Genomic DNA, 19,288 nt, shown 5'->3' with positions numbered 1-19,288 from the left:
CAGAGACACTGTGCTCCTGTTAGAGTGAAAGGTAAGGCCAGTAAAATGAGGGAACAATGGATGAATAAATATATTGAGGCTCTGGTTAAGAATATGAACGAGTCATGTATTAGGTGTCGACAACTGGGATCAAGTGAATCTTTTGAAGAATATAAGGGCGATCGGGGCATTCTTATGAGGGATATCAGGAAGGCAAAAAGTGGACATCAGATAACCTCAGCAGATAAGGCTGAGGACAAGCCAAAGATATTCTACAACGTCATTAGAAGCCAGAGAGCATCCAGGGAGGGAAGAGGGCCTCTTCAAGATCAATGAGGTCATCTATGTGTAGAACCAGAGGAGAGGGGGAGATATTCTAAACAAATAGTTTGCATCAGTTTTGACTGTGGAGAAAGAAATTGACGCAAGGGAGATTAAGGGCTACGGGGAGAACGCTGGTAAGTGGAGTTGAAATGCCCATCAGCCATGATTGAATGGCGGAGTGGACTCGATGGGCCGAATGGCCTTACTTCCACTCCTATGTCTTATGGTCTTATGGTCTTAACTCGGGCAAATAAATATTGATGTCTTGAAAGCAATTCACTTTACTGAAGAGGAAATGTTGGAGGTCTTGAAAAACATAAAAGTGGCTTTGTGCAGGGGAAATCATGTGTCACAAACTTGACTGAGTTTTTTGAAAATGTAACCAAAAGACCAGTGAGGGCAGAGGGGGAGATATTGTTTACATGAACTTGTGTAAAGCTGTTGTCAAAGTTCCACATGGTGGACTAATTAGTGAAGTTAGGTGGCATGGGATTCAGGGAGAGAATACCAGTTGGATACAAAATTTGCTTGATGCTAAGAGACAGAGTGTTGTGATGGGGGTTTGTTTTTACATTGGACCATGTGACCTCATTTTAAGAACATTCTAAGATATCATCCATCTTATGTCAGTGAGTAACTCCTTCATCAATGTTGCAACACCCTCTCCTCTTTGACATTCCCCCTACCCCTACATGCCTCATCTCACAGTTCGATAGCCCAGAACATTGTGCTGTCAATCCTGTCACACCCTCAACCATGTCTGTGTGATAACAACAATATCTCATCCTCATTCATTAATCTACACCCTCAGCTCATCTGCCTGACTCACAAGTAAATGCCATCCAGCCATGCCTCACTCCCTTATGCCCTCACTTGACGATATTCACACTGCCTTCTGGATTTACTTGGATTGCCATCTCACCGTCAGTTAGCTCAGTTGGCTGGACAGTTGGTCTGTGATGTGGAGTGATGCCAACAAGGGATGTTTAATTCCCATATTGTCTGAGGTGACCATGAAAATCCAATCTTCTCAACCTTGCCCCTTGTCTGAGGCAGAGTGACCCTTAGGTTAAATCATTACCAGTCATAACTTCCTTTAATGAGATGGGAGTTCTCTCGCACAAAGAGATGAGTTTACTTTTTTACTTCAGTTTACTTTTTTCCATCTTCATGTCTCTCTGTATCCACCCCTGCCCCCCACACAATGCTTCCACTGCATCCCCCATCCCTCTGCTACGCCTGATGAATGAGCCAGGTTGCTGAAGGCTGGCTCGGTAATAGATTAGAAAGCGATGGGAAATAGAAAAGGTTCTGCAGGGAGGGCCCTGAGTCCTGCTCTTCAGATCACTCTGGGTCTCCTGGAACAATGGAGAGTTCAGAAAACTCTCAGGCACCAAACCCTCTCTTCAACCAACAGCAACAAACACCCACAGTCTCACCTCAGGATGTTTACAAACCACCTGAAGACCTGTGTTGTATCCAGCCCGGAGTTCATTCCACACTGTCACTAGTCTGTTCAGGAATCACAATTGTATCATATTTTATCTTTTCTCACAAAATAACAGATTCAGTGTTTTACCTCACTGTTTGGTGTCTGTGCTGTGTTCATATCCTCTCTCTCTCTCTCCTCCCACAGCGGATTCTGCTAATGGTTGGTCAATGACAATCGCGGATGGAGTGAGGGCTGAGGAAGGAGGCTCCGCTGTCTTACCCTGCAGCTTCACCCACCCTGACGCTCACCTCACACTTACCGGCTCCATCTTATGGCACAAGGCGGAAACACAGGCTTTAATCTTTAAGTGTACATATCCTGGTCCAGACCATTCCCAGGGTGAGCTGTGTGAGAATGTGAGACAGCGGGATGGTAGGAATCGATTCAGATTCGTGGGGAACCTCAGCAACAAAGATGCCTCAATAATGATGGAGGGACTGAACCAGGAGGATGCTGGTTCCTATCGGTGTCGTGTGGAGCTCAATATTAACAATTTTGGATCTGGAAAAGGAACACGCCTGGAAGTGGAAGGTGAGGAACAATGTTCGGATGGTGTCACTGTCCTGACAGCTCAATGGGGACAGGCTCCACCAGGTCCGGGAGCTCTCGGGTTGGCTCCTTCTCCTGGGCTCTTCCAGTTGGTCTCAGGCAGGAGGCAGTGAGAAGGACAGAGAGAGAGACACACACAAAGAGGGGGGGGAGAGAGAGAGAGAGAGAGAGAGAGAGAGAGCGATGACTGGGATTTAGAGACCATTCCATCACCATTTTTGAAACCTCCCACAGTCACACTCATTCATTATCACGGTCAAACTGGCTTCATTGCTCTGGGATGGGGAACAGAGAAAACATCACTGACAATCCAAGCTCCAAGATCCCCATCAATGAGTGTCCAGCTTTATCAGCATTGGGTGAGGACAAGAGAGACCTGGCACCTCCTGAGCCCTCATTGGATGAGCTCATCTCAGGGTGAAGGAACCCTCAGCTCACATTGGCCAAGAACCTCACTGTTGCTATCCTCCACCTCTACTGGCTGAGGAGATAATGGGGGGAGCTGTCCTTGCCAGAGGCTAATGTCCTCGGGATTGTGGCAGATTGTGAAATTTGAAATTGAAAATATTTAGAACTGAAAACTAGTCTAATAATGACTGTGTAACCATCACCATTAAAAAAGAATCTGTGTTAATCATGTCCTTTTGGGAGGGAAATCGGCTAACCTTACCTGATCTGACCTAGATGTGACTCCATACCCACAGTTATGTGGTTAACTATTAACTGCCCCTCAGTTGTGGATAAAGAGTGAACCCCGGAGTGCAAATGAAACTGTGGCTACAAGAGCAGGTCACAGGCTAACAATCCTATGAATTAATACACCTCCTGACTCCAAAGCTTATTGGCCAGTCAGGAGTGTGATGAAATACTTCCCACTTGCCTGGAACAGTGCAGGAAAATATATCACTGTTCTGTCATTATTACTGGGTCAAAATCCTGGAAATCCCACCCTCATATCACTGTGGTAAGAAAAATAACTATAAAATGCACCGCAGCAAGACAGCAACATTTCTCCACCAGCACCTTCCAAAGTAGGGACCTTGAAGACCTCAGTGAAAAATAACATCAGATACAGGCCATCCTGATGTGGAACTATCTTTTCATTGTCCAAGGGGATGTGGGTGTTCCATGCACAGTCAGCCTTTATTGGCCAGCCCTGGAGAAGGGAATGGTGAGCTGCCTTCTTGAACTGCTGTATTCCCTCAGCTGCAGACACATTCATGATACGGTTGGTAAAGGATTTCCAAGGCTTTGTCCCAGTGACACTGAAGGAATGATGAAATATTCCCCAATCAGGATGGTGAGTGTCTTGGAGGGAAGCTTGTAGGTGGAGATGTTCTCCTGTATCCCATGTTCATCAGTGAACAACCATCCCCATTGCTGACCTGATGGTGGAGGGAGGGGCAATGATGATGCAGCGAAAGATGGTTAGACCAAGGACACACTAACCTGAGGAACTCCTGTAGAGATGTTCTGGAGCTGAGATGACTGAACTCCAAGAACAACAACAATTAGCGTTGAGGTTAGAATATAGAACATAAAACATAGAACAATATAACACAGAACAGGCCCTTCGGCCCTCGATATTGTGCTGATATGTGAACTATTGTCAGTTCATCCCCCTACACTATCCCATCATCATCCATGTGCTGATCAAAGGATTGTTTAAATCTCCTTTAGAATTGGATCTAACCAGGGACATGGGGAAGCTGAAATTGTAAGGGAGTTAGTCAAGCACTTTGGTGTGTCAGAGAAACAGAGAAGTGCAGGAGAGTTAGAAACATTTAGTTTACAAATGAGGAAAATGGAGTTAGAAGGTAAAGAAAAGGAAAGAAGAGCCATGAGAGAAGAAAAGAAGAGAGAGAGAAGAAAGAAACAAAGAGAGATAGAATAAATGGAGGGAAACAGACAGAGAGAGAGAGAGATAAAGAGAAGAAAGGGAGAGAGAAAGAGTGAAGAAAGAGAAAGGAAAAAGAGAGAGAGAGAGTGAAAAAGAAAGAGAGAGAATGTTGTTAGCAGAACAAAGAGAGAGCGAAGAAAGAGAAAGAGAAAGGGAGAGAGAATTTGAACTTTGGAAGTGGTGAATGAGTCAGGAAAGCCAAGTTAACAGGATGGAGATGAAGAGTGAAGATCGTGATATATACAAATACATCAAACCTCTGCTACATTTTGATGAGAAAGATGTGGAAGCCTTTTTAATTTATTAGACAATTTTGCTCGGCAAAGGAAGTGGTCAGGGAACCTCTGTGTAATGCTAGTTCAGAATAAGCTGGTAGGCAGAGCTAGTGAGGTATTTGCAGTGCTGTCAGATGAGGGGTCAAGAGATTATGAAGATGTCAAACATGCTACTTTGAGTGCTTATGAATTGGTACCAGAAATATATAGACAGTGGTTCAGAAATATAAAGAAGGAACCAAGTCAGACTTGTATTGAGTTTGAAAGAGTTAATCAGTCATTTTGATAGATGGGTACGTGCTTTAAAGATAGATAAGACCTTTGAGGCTCTAGGAGAGATTATTCTGCTGACGAGTTTAAAAACTCACATCACTCAACTTGCACCAGATTGTGTTGCTGGTAGCATACAGACAGGAGATGTTCCATGGAGCACATGAACTACCAGTAGGAGGTCACCTCAGTGTAAGGAAGACTCAGACAAAGGTACAAAAGCCGTTGTATTGGCCTGGGATGCACAAAGATGTTGTTAACTTTTGCTGTACATGTCAGACAAACCAAGTGGTTGGTGAGCCAAAGCAGTGAACCCAACACCTTTGTTGCCAGTTCCCACATTTGAAGAACCTTTCATGTGGGTTAAGATGATGTAGGTTCCCTCCCTATAACTATAAGTGGGAACCAGTACTTGCTAACCATAATGGGTGTGTCTCCCAGATTTCCGGATGTAATTCCATTACGGAGCATGAAGGCAAAATGGGTGGTAGAGGAGTTAGTAGCTTTCTTCACTTGGTATGAGCTACCCAGAGAGATTCAGTCAGACCATTGTCTCATTTTATGGCTCAGCTGTTTAAAGAAGTCATGGATAGATGAGGCATACAGCACATTAAACCAAGTGCATATCATCCTGAAACTCAGGGAGCTTTGGAAAGGTGGCATCAGACCCTGAAGCCCATGTTAAGAATGTGCTGTCAGGATTACCTGAATGATTGGGATGAAGGTATCCCATTCATATTGTTTGCCATTAGAGATGGCTCAAATGAATCTACTCAGTTCACTCCCTTTGAGTTAATATTCGGACATGAAGTGAGAGGTAAATTGAAATTAATTAAAGAAAAATTGACAGGACTGAAGACGGAGGTCACACACATGGACTATGTATCAGGGATGAGAGAGAGATTAAATCAGGCAGGTGAGTTAGCTAAACAGCACTGAAAGAGGGTGCAGTGTAGATTGAAGCAGGTGGCAGATAAAAACTCCAGAATTCAGTAATTTTCCCATGGGGATGATGTGTTAGTATTGTTACCAATGACAGGATATGCTTTCAAAGTCAGGTTCAGTGGTCCCTGACAAATTGAGAAAAAAGTTGAGTCAGGTAAACTATCTGGTAAAGATGCTGGACAGGAAAAACATTGTATTGGGTATGTCATGTGAATATGTTGAAACATTATTATAATAGAGAGGGGGAACTGGAGGATCAGGTGTTAGTTACTGCCCCACAGAGTGAGGAATCAAATCTCATGTTGTGCAGTTTGATTGCCTTAAAATACATGAAACAATGAAGAAGTCCTTGAGGAGGGGGATAGGTTAGTGAACAATCTGTCCCAGTAACAAAGAACCAGCTGAAAGGATTGGTGCAGCAATATAAGGACATATGCAGGAATAAGATGGAGAGGCCTGATCCTATTGTGCATGAGGTAGAAGTAGGGAATGCTGTTCCAATAAAACAACACACCTACAGGCTTAATCCTTTCAACGCCACACAGATCCAGAAGAAGTGGATGCAATGCTCAATGAAGCTATCATCAAACCGAGTCAAAGCAAGTGTAGTTCGATGATTGTGTTAGTTGCCAAACCTGATGGGATTCAACAATTTTGCATGGACCATTGGAAGGTCAAGTCCATTACAAAATCAGACTCAGACCAATACTAATACTCTCCTTCTTTATGGTCATTTAAGCGGGCATTGGATAGGCATTTGGAAGTTATTGGGCTAGTATAGGTTAGGTAGGATTCGGTCGGCGCAACATCGAGGGCCGAAGGGCCTGTACTGCGCTGTATCCTTCTATGTTCTATGTTCTATGTTCTATTTGAGGACTGTATGGAGAAAGTTTAACAAGCCCCTTACATCACAAAGTTGGACTTACTTTTTGGGTATTGTCATCCCTTTATCAGAGAAAGTGAAATAAATTCCTGCGTTTGTCACCCCAAATGGGTTCTGTCAATTCAAAGTGCTGCCCTTTGGAATGAAGAACACACCCAGCCACATTTAAAAAGCTCGTGAACAGAGGTGTGGCTGTGTTAACAAACTGTGCAGTATATCTGGATGTTGCAGTGATCTTTAGTGAGTCATGGAAAGATCACATGGTACAGTTGGCACACAGCTCTTTGAACGATTAAGAGAAGCAAAATGGTAATAAAATTAAAGAAAACACAATTTGCGAAGGCAGAGGAGACATTATTGGGAGATAACATCGGTCATGAAAGGTTGACCCTCAGGAATGCAAAGACAAAGACCATCGAGGAATTTCCACAAACAACCTCAAAGAAAGAAGTGCTTTGATTTTGGGGACTAAGTGGATTCTATTGGAAGTTTGTTCCAAATGTCAGCAGGGTAGTGACTTCACTCACGGATTTCCTGAAGAAGAACACAACAATTCGGTGGATGGAACAATGCCAGGAGGCACTTGACAATGTAAGAGTTGTATTAACCGTGGCTCCAGTTTTAGCTGCACCAAATATTGCACTCAAAGTAGCAATCGATGCTCATGATATTGGACTTGAGGCTATACTGCTACAGGAAGGTGATGGTGGAATTGAATAGACAGTTGGTTACTTTTCAAAGAAACTCAACACCCACCAGAGAAAAATATTCTACCATTGAAAAGGAATTATTGAGTTTGGTACTGGCTATACAACATTATCGCAAGTTTAATGGATAAATTTTAAATAAAATTGAACAGATACCAATGTTATACATATGTGTGAGGAAATTAATATGAACTTAAGTTAATATCCTATGTATTTCATTGTCATGGGGTTAAGAATTAGGCAAAAAATGGAGACATCTTTTCATTATGATGGTTCATTTTTTTTCTTTGGGGGTGTTTGTTATGAAGTTGAAGGTGCGTACTGTACCTTTAAGCGAGAGTGTAAGCTGTTCTGCACTGAGAACGTGCAGGCACCTGTCATGTGACTGACGAGCAGTCTCAGAGTGTACTGGAAAATTGAAAATATGTAACATTTAGCTGTAAACTAGATACCTCAATTGTTTTGTCCATAATTTGAATCTAATCAATCAGTTTAAATTATGCCCCAGGATACAAAATGAGTTTGAATTTATTGTTTTTGCCAACTTCGAAACAATGAAACTACCTGATGTTTGGGGTATAAAAAAAAGCAAACATTTTGAAAGTTAGACAGAAAGAAATTGCCATTCAAAACATTCTCGATCAAAGGGAGGTTTCTCATATGAAACATCTTTGCAGTGAAAGACAGAAGACAACTCAGGGAGATCTTGAGCTGAAAGAAGAAACACACCAATAATAACAGCCACTGTGTGGTCTTGTAATGAAGCTGATGTAATTTTAATACAGGTGCTTATTGGAACAGTAGATTGTTATAGAGTTGGAGACAGATAGCAAGCGGTTTAGGGAAAGGAGGCTAAGAGTTGGAAATAGTTGTTGTTTAAGGTACACTTTGAGAGTTAAAGAATCCATTTTTTATATAAAAGTGAATTTTGGGAGTTCTCTGTTCCTCATACTTTAACAGATGGCGATGTGAGGTGGGCTTTTCTGGGTGTTTGGTTTAATTAGCAGAAGGCTTCAACGCCGTCTCATAACAGCAGCTTCACCTGGGCAATCAGGATGGACAATACATGCACATAATCCGGGCCAGCGACACCCATGATGGAATAAAACAAAAGGAGAAATAAATGAAACAAAGAACATCCTGAGGAAAAACCGAAAACAAAGCTGCTGATGCTGCAAATCAGAAACAAAAATGGAAATTGCTGGAAAAGCTCAGCAGGTCTGGCAGCACCTGTGGAGAGAAATCAGAGTTAACATTTCAGGCAGAGTGACCCTTCCTCAAGATCCTGAGGAGCTTGACAAGACAGATTCTGAGAGGATATTTACTCTTGTGAACAGAAGGCAAACAGGGGAACAATTACAAAATAACAGATTACTGATTTAAATAAGAATGAGGGAACATTTAATCTCATAGCTCCTCTTTTAAGTTCATGCAGCAAAGAGCCACATGGCTGGTTATCCCCCTCCTCCTGCACCCAAATATTTTACTCAGTGTAGGAAAATGTAATATGGACTCTGAGTTTAAATTAACCTGTGCTCATTTCAAAGGTCACAGGTTGGAGCTGGTGAATGGTTACATTAGGAATGACACCAGGGGGTTCCCCTTCACACAGAGTGTGGTCAATACTTTGAATGTGTTTGAGCAACAGAGTGATGGGGGGAGGCTGTAAAATCCTTGACCTTGTTGAAAGAAAATTAACTTTGAGCAACGGGCGGAGGGTTCTGCATGAATGAATTCAGGAGGGTTCAATGGATCCGATCTGTAAGTACCTTCAGCGGTCACACGACACCAGGTTTTACTCTAACAGGTTTATTTGGAAGCACTAGCTTTTGGAGCGCTGCTCCTTCATCAAGTGATTGTGAAGTATAAGATTGTAAGACACAGAATTGACAGCAAAGGTTTATAGTGTGATGTAACTGAAATTACATGTTGAAAAAGATCTGGATTGTTTGTTAAATCTCTCATCCATTAGAATGACCATGTTGACTTCAATTCTTTTATATGTAAATCACAAAACTTTTTTTATAAAAGCTCCATTCTCAAGTGAACTTTAACAATTGGTGTCTGTCAGCCCAGATAATGTATTGAAGGTGTGAGCTCCCCTGGGTGATCCTGTGTGTGCCACAATGTTTAGACTGATTCTCATCTAAAAAATTGAATTTATCGAATCTTACATGGATTCATGCAGTTTTTGTGCAATGTAAAATGCAACTCTGCAGTACAAATTCACCCCCACAAACTTATATGTGCATGTGTGCGCGTCCACGTGTGTGTGTTTGTGTGTGTGTGTGTGTGTGTGTGTGTGTGTGTGTGTGTGTGTGTGTCGGGGAGGGGGGGGGGGTAGGGGTGTGGAAGGGGGGAAGGGTGTGTTTGTGAGTGTCTGTGAAAGAGTGTGTGCATGTGTTTGAGTATAAAGGGGTATACGTCTGTGAGAGGGGCATGTGTGATTGTGGGAGTGTATGTGTGAGCATATGAGAGAGGGTCTGCCTCATGTGTCCGTAGGAGTGTCTGTGTGTGTATGAGAGAGAGTGTCTGTGTGTGTGTGTGAGAGTGTCTGTGTTTGTTTGTGTGTGTGTGTGTGTGTGTGTGTTTGTGTGTAAATGTGTGCGTCTGTAGGAGTGTCTCTGTGTGTGTTTAAGAGTGTCTGTGTGTGTGTAGGAGTGTGTGTGTGTGTGTGTCTGTGTGTCTGTGTGTGTGTGTAGGAGAGTCGGTGTGTGTGTGTGTGGAGGAGAGTCGGTGTGTGTAGGAGTCTCTCTGTGTGCGTGGAGGAATGTCTGTGTGTGTAGGAGTGTGTGTGTATCTGTGTGTGTGTCTGTGTGTGTAAGTGTGTGTGTGTGTGTGAGTATGTGTGTGGAATGTTTGTGTGTCTGTGTGTAAGTGTGTGTGTGAGTATGTGTGTAGGAGTGTGCGTGTGTGCTTGTGAGTGTGGAGGAGTGTCTATGTGTGTCTGTGTGTGTGTAGGAGAGTGAATGTGTGTTTGTGTATGTGGGCATGTGTGTGTGTGTGTGTGTGATCATGTTTGTAGGAGTGTGTGTGTATCTGTGTGTGTGTCTGTGTGTGAAGGAGTGTGTGTGTCTGTGTGTGTAGGAGTGTGTGTGTGTGAGTATGTGTGTGGAATGTGTGTGTCTCTGTGTGTGTGAGTATGTGTGTAAGTGTGTGCGTGTGAGTATGTGTGTAGGAGTGTGTGTGTATGTTTGTGAGTGTGTAGGAGTGTCTGTGTGTGTGTAGGAGAGTGAATGTGTGTTTGTGTATATGGGCATGTGTGTGTGTGTGTGTGTGTGTGTGTGTGTGTGTGTGTGTGTGTGTGTGTGTGTGTGTGTGTGTGTGTGTGTGTGTGTGTACAGTGTGTTGGGGGTCACCTGTAGTGTGACATGAACCCAAGATCCCGGTTGAGGCCATCCCCATGGGGACCGAACTTGGCCAAGAGCCTCTGCTCGGCCACTTTTTGTTGCTGCCTGTCCCGAAGTCCGCCTTGGAGGATGGTCACCTGAAAGTCCAAGGTTGAATGTCCCAGACTGCTGTATGTGGCAGGTACTCATGCAACTCAGCCAACGTTGTCTATCCCATTCGCTGCAGGCAAGGATGCCCTGAGGCATGCTGCATTGGTGAGACCAAGCAGGGGCTATGGCAACGGATGGGTGGGCACCGTACAGCAATCAACAGACAGAGGTGTTCCCCTCACCCCCAGTCAGAGAACACTTCAGCAGTCCTGCATACACAGACATACACACACATATACAGAGACACACATACACACAAGACACATACACACACACACACACACTCCTATAGACACACATACGGACGCAGATCCTCTCTCATACACTCCCACACTCACACATGCACCCTCCTACAGACTTATACCCCTTTATACTCACACTCACATACATGCACACACTCTTTTACAGACACTCACAACCACTCCCGCACAAACACACACACACATATAAGTTTGTGGGGTGAATTTGTACTTTCAGAGTTTCATCATATTTTGCTCAAAAAACTGCAGGAATCCATGGAAGTTTCAACAAATTCATTTTTTTAGATGAGAATCAGTCTAAACATTATGGCACAGACAGTACCACCCAGGGGAGCTCACATCTTCAATACATTATCTGGGCTGACAGACACCAATTGTTAAAGTTCACTTGAGAATGGAGCTTTTAAAAAAGAATTGTGATTTGCATATAAAAGCACTGAAACCAACATGGTCATTCTAATGGATGCGAGACTTAACAAACTATCCTGGTCTTTTTCAACATATAATTTCAGTAACATATAATTTCACACAATAAAAATTTGCTGTAAGTTCTGTGACTTACAATCTTATACTCCACTATCACTTGATGAAGGAGCAGCGCTCCAAAAGCTAGTGCTTCAAATTAAACCTTCGGACTATAACCTGGTGATGTCTGATTTTTAATCTTGTAATCAAGGTTTTCAAATTGAGTGGCGAGGAGACATTTTGATCAGGATGACTCTTGTTGGGGAATGTCTAGGACAGACCTGTTAGAGATGTGAGTGGAGTCTTTAATTGTTAATTTTATTGTGAAGTTGAAAGGAATATAACATATTGAAATAAGAACTTCTGCACACTGACCTCACCCATCCTGATGTTTGTCCTTTCCTCAGCTTCTCAGGAAAATGTCTCAGTGGTGAGTGGGACAGAGGGAGATTCAGTCACTTTACCCTGTATCTTCAGGCGCTGGGACTCCCACGTACTGACCAATGTTACCTGGATGAGGAAGGAGCCTTACCAACACATCGTTACATTTACAGCCCAATCACAGGGAAATTGGACAACTGGACACGGTGGAAATCGGTACGAGCTCATCGGGAACCCAGAGGAGGGAAACGCCTCGACCAGGATAAACCAGCTGAGAGTGAGGGACAATCACACTTACCTTTGTCTGGTGGAATACAGATCAAGACGCAATCTTTTGTATCTGATCCAGAAAGAGACTCGGCTGCAGGTACATGGTAAGAAACCGTTCCCACATTCTTCAGCCTGTAGAAGGTGCACAGTGAGAGTGGAACAGATTCTGTGAATGTTTTGTGATTTGATTTTCTGGTGAAAAGACATGGAACTAAAACATTAACCCTGTTTCTCTCCATCGGTATTGTCTGCCCTGCTGAGTGTTTGCAGCATTTTGATGTTTATTTAAAATGTCCAGCATCTGTAGTATTTTAGCTTTTGGTTTCAAATTTAATTTTTTTCAATATTTAAAGTACTATGATGTGCTGATATTTTTAGGTGCACTCTGATGTCAGTATTGAAAGACATTGACACACTCAGAATATTTAGTTCAATCTCCAAATGACCCAAACTTATACTGGCATTAAGATCATCTCCTTGAACAGGAAGGTGCTACAGACTAATGTGTCCCTCTTGGTTCCAACCTTCATCAGGAATAGTTCCATCAATGCAAGTACGTTCCCCCAGTGTCCATCTGACTGTGTGAGGCATCACAGCCACGTGGGACCTATCCTAGCCCTGCATTCACACATGGGTGATAACAGGAGTTGGTGGTATACTGTTACTGTTACTGTTATGTCACTGGGTGACTAATCCAGACACCCAATCCTCGGGCCATGGGTTCAAATCCCACCACAGTAGAAGGTGATTTGTTTTAAAATCTGGAATTTGAAAAAAAAGCTAACCTAATGGTTACATGTGCCCATTGTTGAGATTTGGAAAAGCCGATCTGATTCAATCATACACTTTAGGGAATCTGGGCTTTGGTTAGTTAGCTGGACGGTTGGTTTGCAAAGCAGTGTGATGCCAACAGTGTGGGCTCAATCCCCACATTGACTCAGGTGACCATGAAGCACCCTCCTTCTCAACTCTCCCCTCACTGAGGTGTGGTGGCCCTCAGGTTAAACCACCACCAGTTGTCTCTCTCTCTCTCTCTGTCTCTCACTGTCTCTATCTGTCTGTCTGTCTCTCTCTCTCTCTCTCTCAAGAGAAAGCAGCCCATGGTCTGGTAGGAATATGGCGACTTGATTTAGAGAATGAAATCTGCCATTCACACTCAGTGTCATGTGTTGCCATATGCACAATATTGAGCCCTCTCTCTCCATCAGCACCACCTCACGCAGGCTCAGGGCTGCTAATAATCCACCAACTCTGCACAGTCCACTTCTAACTCTGTATTGGGAAAGCAAAACACAGACTGGATGATTACTTTGCAGAACAGAAATGTTCTGCCCACAAAAATGATTCTCAGCAGCCAGTTGCCTGCCATTTCCACACACCACTTTTTGGGGACCCAGTGACCTTCTGGACTCAATATTGAGGTGAATAATTTTAGGGCCTCAGCACCTTCTCCTACCTCCTTCCCCAACCCCCACACACCAGGCCTTGTCATCACATGGGCTACTACCAAAACAATCCATTGTCAGTGACGAATGGTCCCCATCAGCAGCTGTTCACTCTCCCAGGCCGACCTTTCCCCTTTCGTTTGTCTGTCCAATTGTTTTTCTCTCTGTCTGGGGTCCCTTCCCACTGAGTGTTTACTCCTGCCTCCTCCCCCCTCCCCATCTTCAGCATCTATACCAACCTTTCCGCAGCTATAATCAGTTATAGAGTCATACAGCACAGGAGCAGACCCTTCAGTTCAACTAGTCCATATTGACCATAATCCCAAACTAAAGTAGACCCACCTACCTGCGCTTTGTACATATCCCTCCAAACATTTCTTTTTCATCCACCATTTCCTCTGGAAGTTCATTCCACATGAACCACTCTCTGTGCAAAATAAAAACTGCCCCTTAGAGGCATAGAGTCATAGAGATGTACAGCTTGGAAACAGACCCGCTGGTCCAACTCGTCCATGCCGACCAGATATCCCAACCCAATCTCGTTCCACCTGCCAGCACCCAGGCCATATCCCTTCAAATCCTTCCTATTCATATACCCATACAAATGCCACTTAAATGTTGCAATTGTACCAGCCTCCACCACTTCCTCTGGCAGCTCATTCCATACACGTACCACCTTCTGCGTGAAAACGTTGCCCCTTAGGTCTGTTTGCTATCTTTCCCCTCTCACCCTAAACCTCTGCCCTCTCGTTCTGGACTTCCCAACCCCAGGGAAAAGATTTTGCCTATTTATCCTATCCATGCCCCTCCCGTAATTTTGTAAACCTCTATCAGGTCACCCCTCAGCCTCCTTCCTTATGTCTTTTTAAAATCTTTCTCCTCTCACCTTAAAGATATGCCCCAGTCTTGAAATCTCCCACCTGAGCAAAAAGACACCTGCCATTCACCTTATCTATATTCCTCATGCTTTCATCGATCTTGATAAGGTCACCTCTCAACCTAGTACACTCCAGTGAGAAATGTCCCAGTCGCTCCAGTCTCTTCCGGTAACTCAAGGCCTACTTTCTCGGCAACTTCCTGGTAAATCTCTTCTGAACCCTCTCCAGCTAAATGATATCCTTGTAATAACAGGGTGACCAGAACTGGACACAACAGAGGCCTCACCAGCATCCTGTCTAACCTGAACATAATATACCAACTCCGATAATCAAAGGTCTGAGCAATGAAGGCAAGTGTGCTGAACCACCGTATATATAGATGATGCAAACTTGGAAGAATTCTGTACCTGAATCCCTAGGTCTCTGTTCTACAGCACGACCCAAGGCCCTACTTTTAATTGTGTAAGTCTTCCCTTTGTTTGTTTTTCCAAAATGCAATACCTCACACTTATCTTCAACTCTATCTGTCACTCTTCAGCCCATTGAGCCATTTGATAAAGATCTTTTTGTATTCTAAGATAACCTTCTTCACTGTTCAATATTCCATCAATTTTGGGATCAACCACAAACTTGCAAAACATGCTTTTTGTAATCTCATCGAAATTGTTCATATAAATCAGTGACAAAAGTGGGCCCAGCCCTGATCCCCGTGGAACCCTGCTGGTCACAGGCCTCCAGAACAAAACCCTCCCTCCACCGTCACTCTCTGTCTTCTGCCTTTCAGCCAATTGTGCATCCACTTGCCAAGCTCACCCGGAATCCCATGGGATCTAACTTCACTAATTAGTCTACCATGCGGAACCTTGTCAAAGGATTAACCAAAGTCTAAGTAAACAATGTTAACCCCTCTGCCCTCATCAATTTTCTTGTTTACTTCTTCAAAAAACTCAATCGAGTTTCTGAGACACAATATCCCTTGCACAAAACCATGCTGACTATCCCAAATCATTCCTTGCCTCTCCAAATGCATATAAATCCAAAATTTTGGAACAACTTACTCACCACTGAAGTCAGACTCACAGGTCTGAAGTTCCCAGGCTTCTCCTGACATCCCTTCTTGAATATTAGCCACTCTCCAGTCATTCAGCACCTGACTGTTATTCATGGACGATACAAATGTTCCTGCAGGGGGCCCAGCAATTTCCTCTTCACTTCTGACAAAGTCCTGGGATTGAGTAGATCACGTCTCAGAGATTTATATTTATATTTTCGAAGATCTCTAACAATTCCTCTTCTGTACTGCACGCTGTTTTCAAAATGTTAATATTTATTTCTCAGAGTTCTCTCACCTCCACTTGTTTCTCCACAGTAAAAACTGACACAAAATATTCATTTGATATCTCTCCCATCTCCTGAGTGGTGGCATGATGGCTCAGTGGTTAGCACTGGCACCGGGGACCTGAGTTCAATTCCAGCCTCAGGCAGCTGGAGTTTGCATGTTCTCCCTGTGTGGTGAGGGTTTCCTCCCACAGTCCAAAGATGTACAGGTTAGGTGAATTGGCCATGCTACGTTGCCCATAGTATTAGGTGTATTAGTCAATGGAAATGGGTCTGGGTGGGTTACTCTTTCGAAGGTCGGTGTGGACTTGTTGGGCCGAAGGGCCTGTTTCCACATTAGATTAGATTAGATTAGTTACAGTGTGGAAACAGGCCCTTAGGCCCAACAAGTCCACACTGACCCGCCGAAGCGCAACTCACCCAGACCCATTCACGTACATTTACCCCTTCACATAACACTACGGTCAATTTTAGCTTAGCCAATTCACCAAATGTGCACATTTTGTGGACTGTGGGAGGAAACTGGAGCACCCAGAGGAGACCCACGCAGACACGGGGAGAATGTGCAAACTCCAAAATGAGGCGTAGAATTGAACCCAGGTCTGTGGCGCTGTGAGGCAGCAGTGCTAACCACTGTGCAACCATGCCCCCACATTGTAGGGAATCTAAAACACAAAGACAACCTCTTTGCTTTTTAAGGAGGCTTACACTCTATCTCTTGTTGCTGTCTTGGTCTTAATGTACTTATAGAATCCCTTTGGATTATCCTTAACCTTATTTGCTGAGCCTATCCCATATTTTTTCTTTGATTTCCAGAACTCTCTCTTATGAATGCCCCGACACTCATTATATGGTGCAAGAGATCCAATTGGATCCAGTTGTTTGTATTTAGTATATGATCCTTTTTTATCCCTGACTGGAACCTCCATCTCTTTATTCACACATTGTTCCCGAAAGCAGTACAGTTGAAACCATCCTTTGTGAATGGTCTTTTCTGCCTCAGAAGAGATCGCAGTGATCCAAGAATCTGAATCCCTGAACATTACACCACCTCTTCAGCCATTGATTTGTCTCCTTTCTCCTTTTGTTCCCTCATTTGAGTTCGAGTCTGGGAGTAAATTAGAGATTAGTACTTTTGAGGGTCTGTTTTTTAAATTTTCGACCTAACCTCTGATATTCACTTTGTAAAGCCTTTATTCTTTCCCTAACCATGTCATTCCCATCAATATGTACAAAAACTTCCAGTATCTCACTCTTCCCTTGAACAGTATGTGTCAAACATTTTGCAGTGTCCTTAATCCTAGCACCAAGAAAACAGTATAATATCCAAGATTCATGCTCACTGCTGCAGAGTCTCCTGTCTGTGCCCTTGACAGGAGAATCACCTACAACAATTATTCTTTTAAAAGGAGACTTATCTATTTTCGCGCTCTGCAGGGTTTCTAATACCTCTTCCTTGTGAACCTCAATCCCACCTAGTCTAGTAGCCTGTATCTCAGTATTCTCCTTGACAACATTGTCGTTTTCGAGAGTGAATACTGTTGAAAAATATTCGTTTAGTGCTTCCCCTGTCGCCTCTGACTCCACACACAACTTCCCACTACTATCCTTGGTTGGCCCTTGATTGGGCAATGACAATCGTGGATGGAGTGAGGGCTGAGGAAGGAGGCTCCGCTGTCTTACCCTGCAGCTTCACCCACCATGACACTAACCTCACACTCACCGGCTCCATCTTATGGTACAAGGAGGAAACACGGGCTTTTATCTTTACCTGTACATATCCTGGTCCAGACCATTCCCAGGGTGAGCTATGTGAGAATGTGAGACAGCGGGACGGTGGGAATCGATTCAGATTCGTGGGGAGTCTCACCAACAAAGATGCCTCAGTAATGATGGAGGGACTGAGCCAGGAGGATGCTGGTCCCTATCGTGTGGAACTCAATATTGATAGTTTTCAAACAAAGTCTCCAACAAAGCTGGAAGTTGAAGGAAAGGAACAATGTTTGGATGGTGTCACTGCCCCGATAGCTCAACGAGAACAGGGTCTACCTGGGCCCGGAGAACTCGGGTTGGCTCCTTCTCTTGGGCTCTTTCAGTTGGTCTCAGGCAGGAGACAGTGAGAAGGAGAGAGAGAGAGAGAGAGAGATGAGGCTGGGATTATGGACCATTCCACCACTGTCTGAAACTTCCCACAGTCTCCCAACAACTCCCTAATTTGTTGTGTTCAAACTGGCTTCAGTGTTCTGAGGTAGGGACCAGAGAAAACATCACCAAGGATGCAAGCTCCAAGATCCACCTGGTTCCATGTTCCCTATGGGCAATATGGAGTCAATGACAGGGATCTCAAGGATGGATCTGGATAAAGGAAGTCGGGGGTCAGAGTGCATCGGTTTTTGAAGATGTCAGGACATGTTGAGAATGTGGTTGGAAAAGCAAATGGGATTTACAGGTTTCAGAAATGGAGGTGTTGAGAACTGAGGCAGGTAGCCCATAAGACACAGGAACAGAGGAAGGCCATTCAGCCCATTGAGTCTGTTCCACATTCAATGAGATCATGACTGAGATGATAAACGTCAATTCCCCATTCTTGCTTTATCTTCACAATCCCTGATTCCGTGAATGATTAAAAATTTGTCTATCTCAGCCTTGGCTATACTTAATGACCCAACATGACCTCCTCTCTGTAGTAAAGTAGTCCAGAGATTCACTACCCTCTTAGAGAAGAAATTCCTCTCATCTGAAATGTGTAACCCCTCATTCTGAGCTGATGCCCTCTGTTCCTGACAAGGGGGACAACCACGCTGCATCCACCTTATCAAGCACCCGAAGCATCTTTAATGTCTCACTTTGGTCACTTGTCATTCTTCTGTAATCCATCAAGCACAGGCTCAATCTTGTCAAACGCTGCCCATAAGACAGCCCCTCCCGACCTGGCATCAACTAATTGAATCTTCTCTGGACTGCCTCCAATGCCAGTTTCACTTTCCTTTGATAAGGGAACAAACCTATCCACAATATTCCAGCTGTGAGCTAACTAGTGTCTGGTAAAACCTCCCCACTTTAAAATTCGATTCCATTTGAAATAAAGGTCAGCATTCCATTGACCTTCCCTACTCTCTGCTGAATGTTTTTGTGAATCTTCCATATTCTTCTGTTCTGGAACTTTCTGCAGGCTTTCTCTGTTTCACTAATATTCAGCCCCTCTATTCTTTGTGCCAAATGTATAACCTTACATTTTCCACATTATATTCCAATTGCCAAGTTTTTCCCACTTATTTAACCTGTCGACATCTCTCTGCAGCTTCTGTATTTCATCCTCATCACTTGCCTTCTCACCTACATTTTTGTCATCAGCAACTTGGCTACAGTGCATTCACTGACCTCATCCAAATCATTAATGTATATTCTCATAAATGTGGCCCCATCT

At 43.7% G+C, this 19,288-nt stretch overlaps 1 protein-coding gene across 3 annotated transcripts in view; it reads left to right on the top strand.

The window, feature by feature from the left end:
- Positions 1 to 19,288, top strand: part of LOC132821652 (uncharacterized) — a 74,900-nt gene that overhangs the window by 6,141 nt on the left and 49,471 nt on the right. For all 3 annotated transcript variants that reach the window (XM_060834378.1, XM_060834371.1, XM_060834366.1), the window contains exons 2-3: positions 1,940 to 2,326; positions 11,957 to 12,304. In XM_060834378.1, coding sequence (XP_060690361.1) covers positions 1,940 to 2,326; positions 11,957 to 12,304 — 735 coding nt within the window. The remainder of the gene's footprint in view (positions 1 to 1,939; positions 2,327 to 11,956; positions 12,305 to 19,288) is intronic.

This window comes from Hemiscyllium ocellatum, chromosome 2 (genome assembly GCF_020745735.1).
Source record: "Hemiscyllium ocellatum isolate sHemOce1 chromosome 2, sHemOce1.pat.X.cur, whole genome shotgun sequence".
NCBI lineage: Eukaryota > Metazoa > Chordata > Chondrichthyes > Orectolobiformes > Hemiscylliidae > Hemiscyllium > Hemiscyllium ocellatum.
This window is presented reverse-complemented; position numbering and strand designations above follow the sequence as displayed.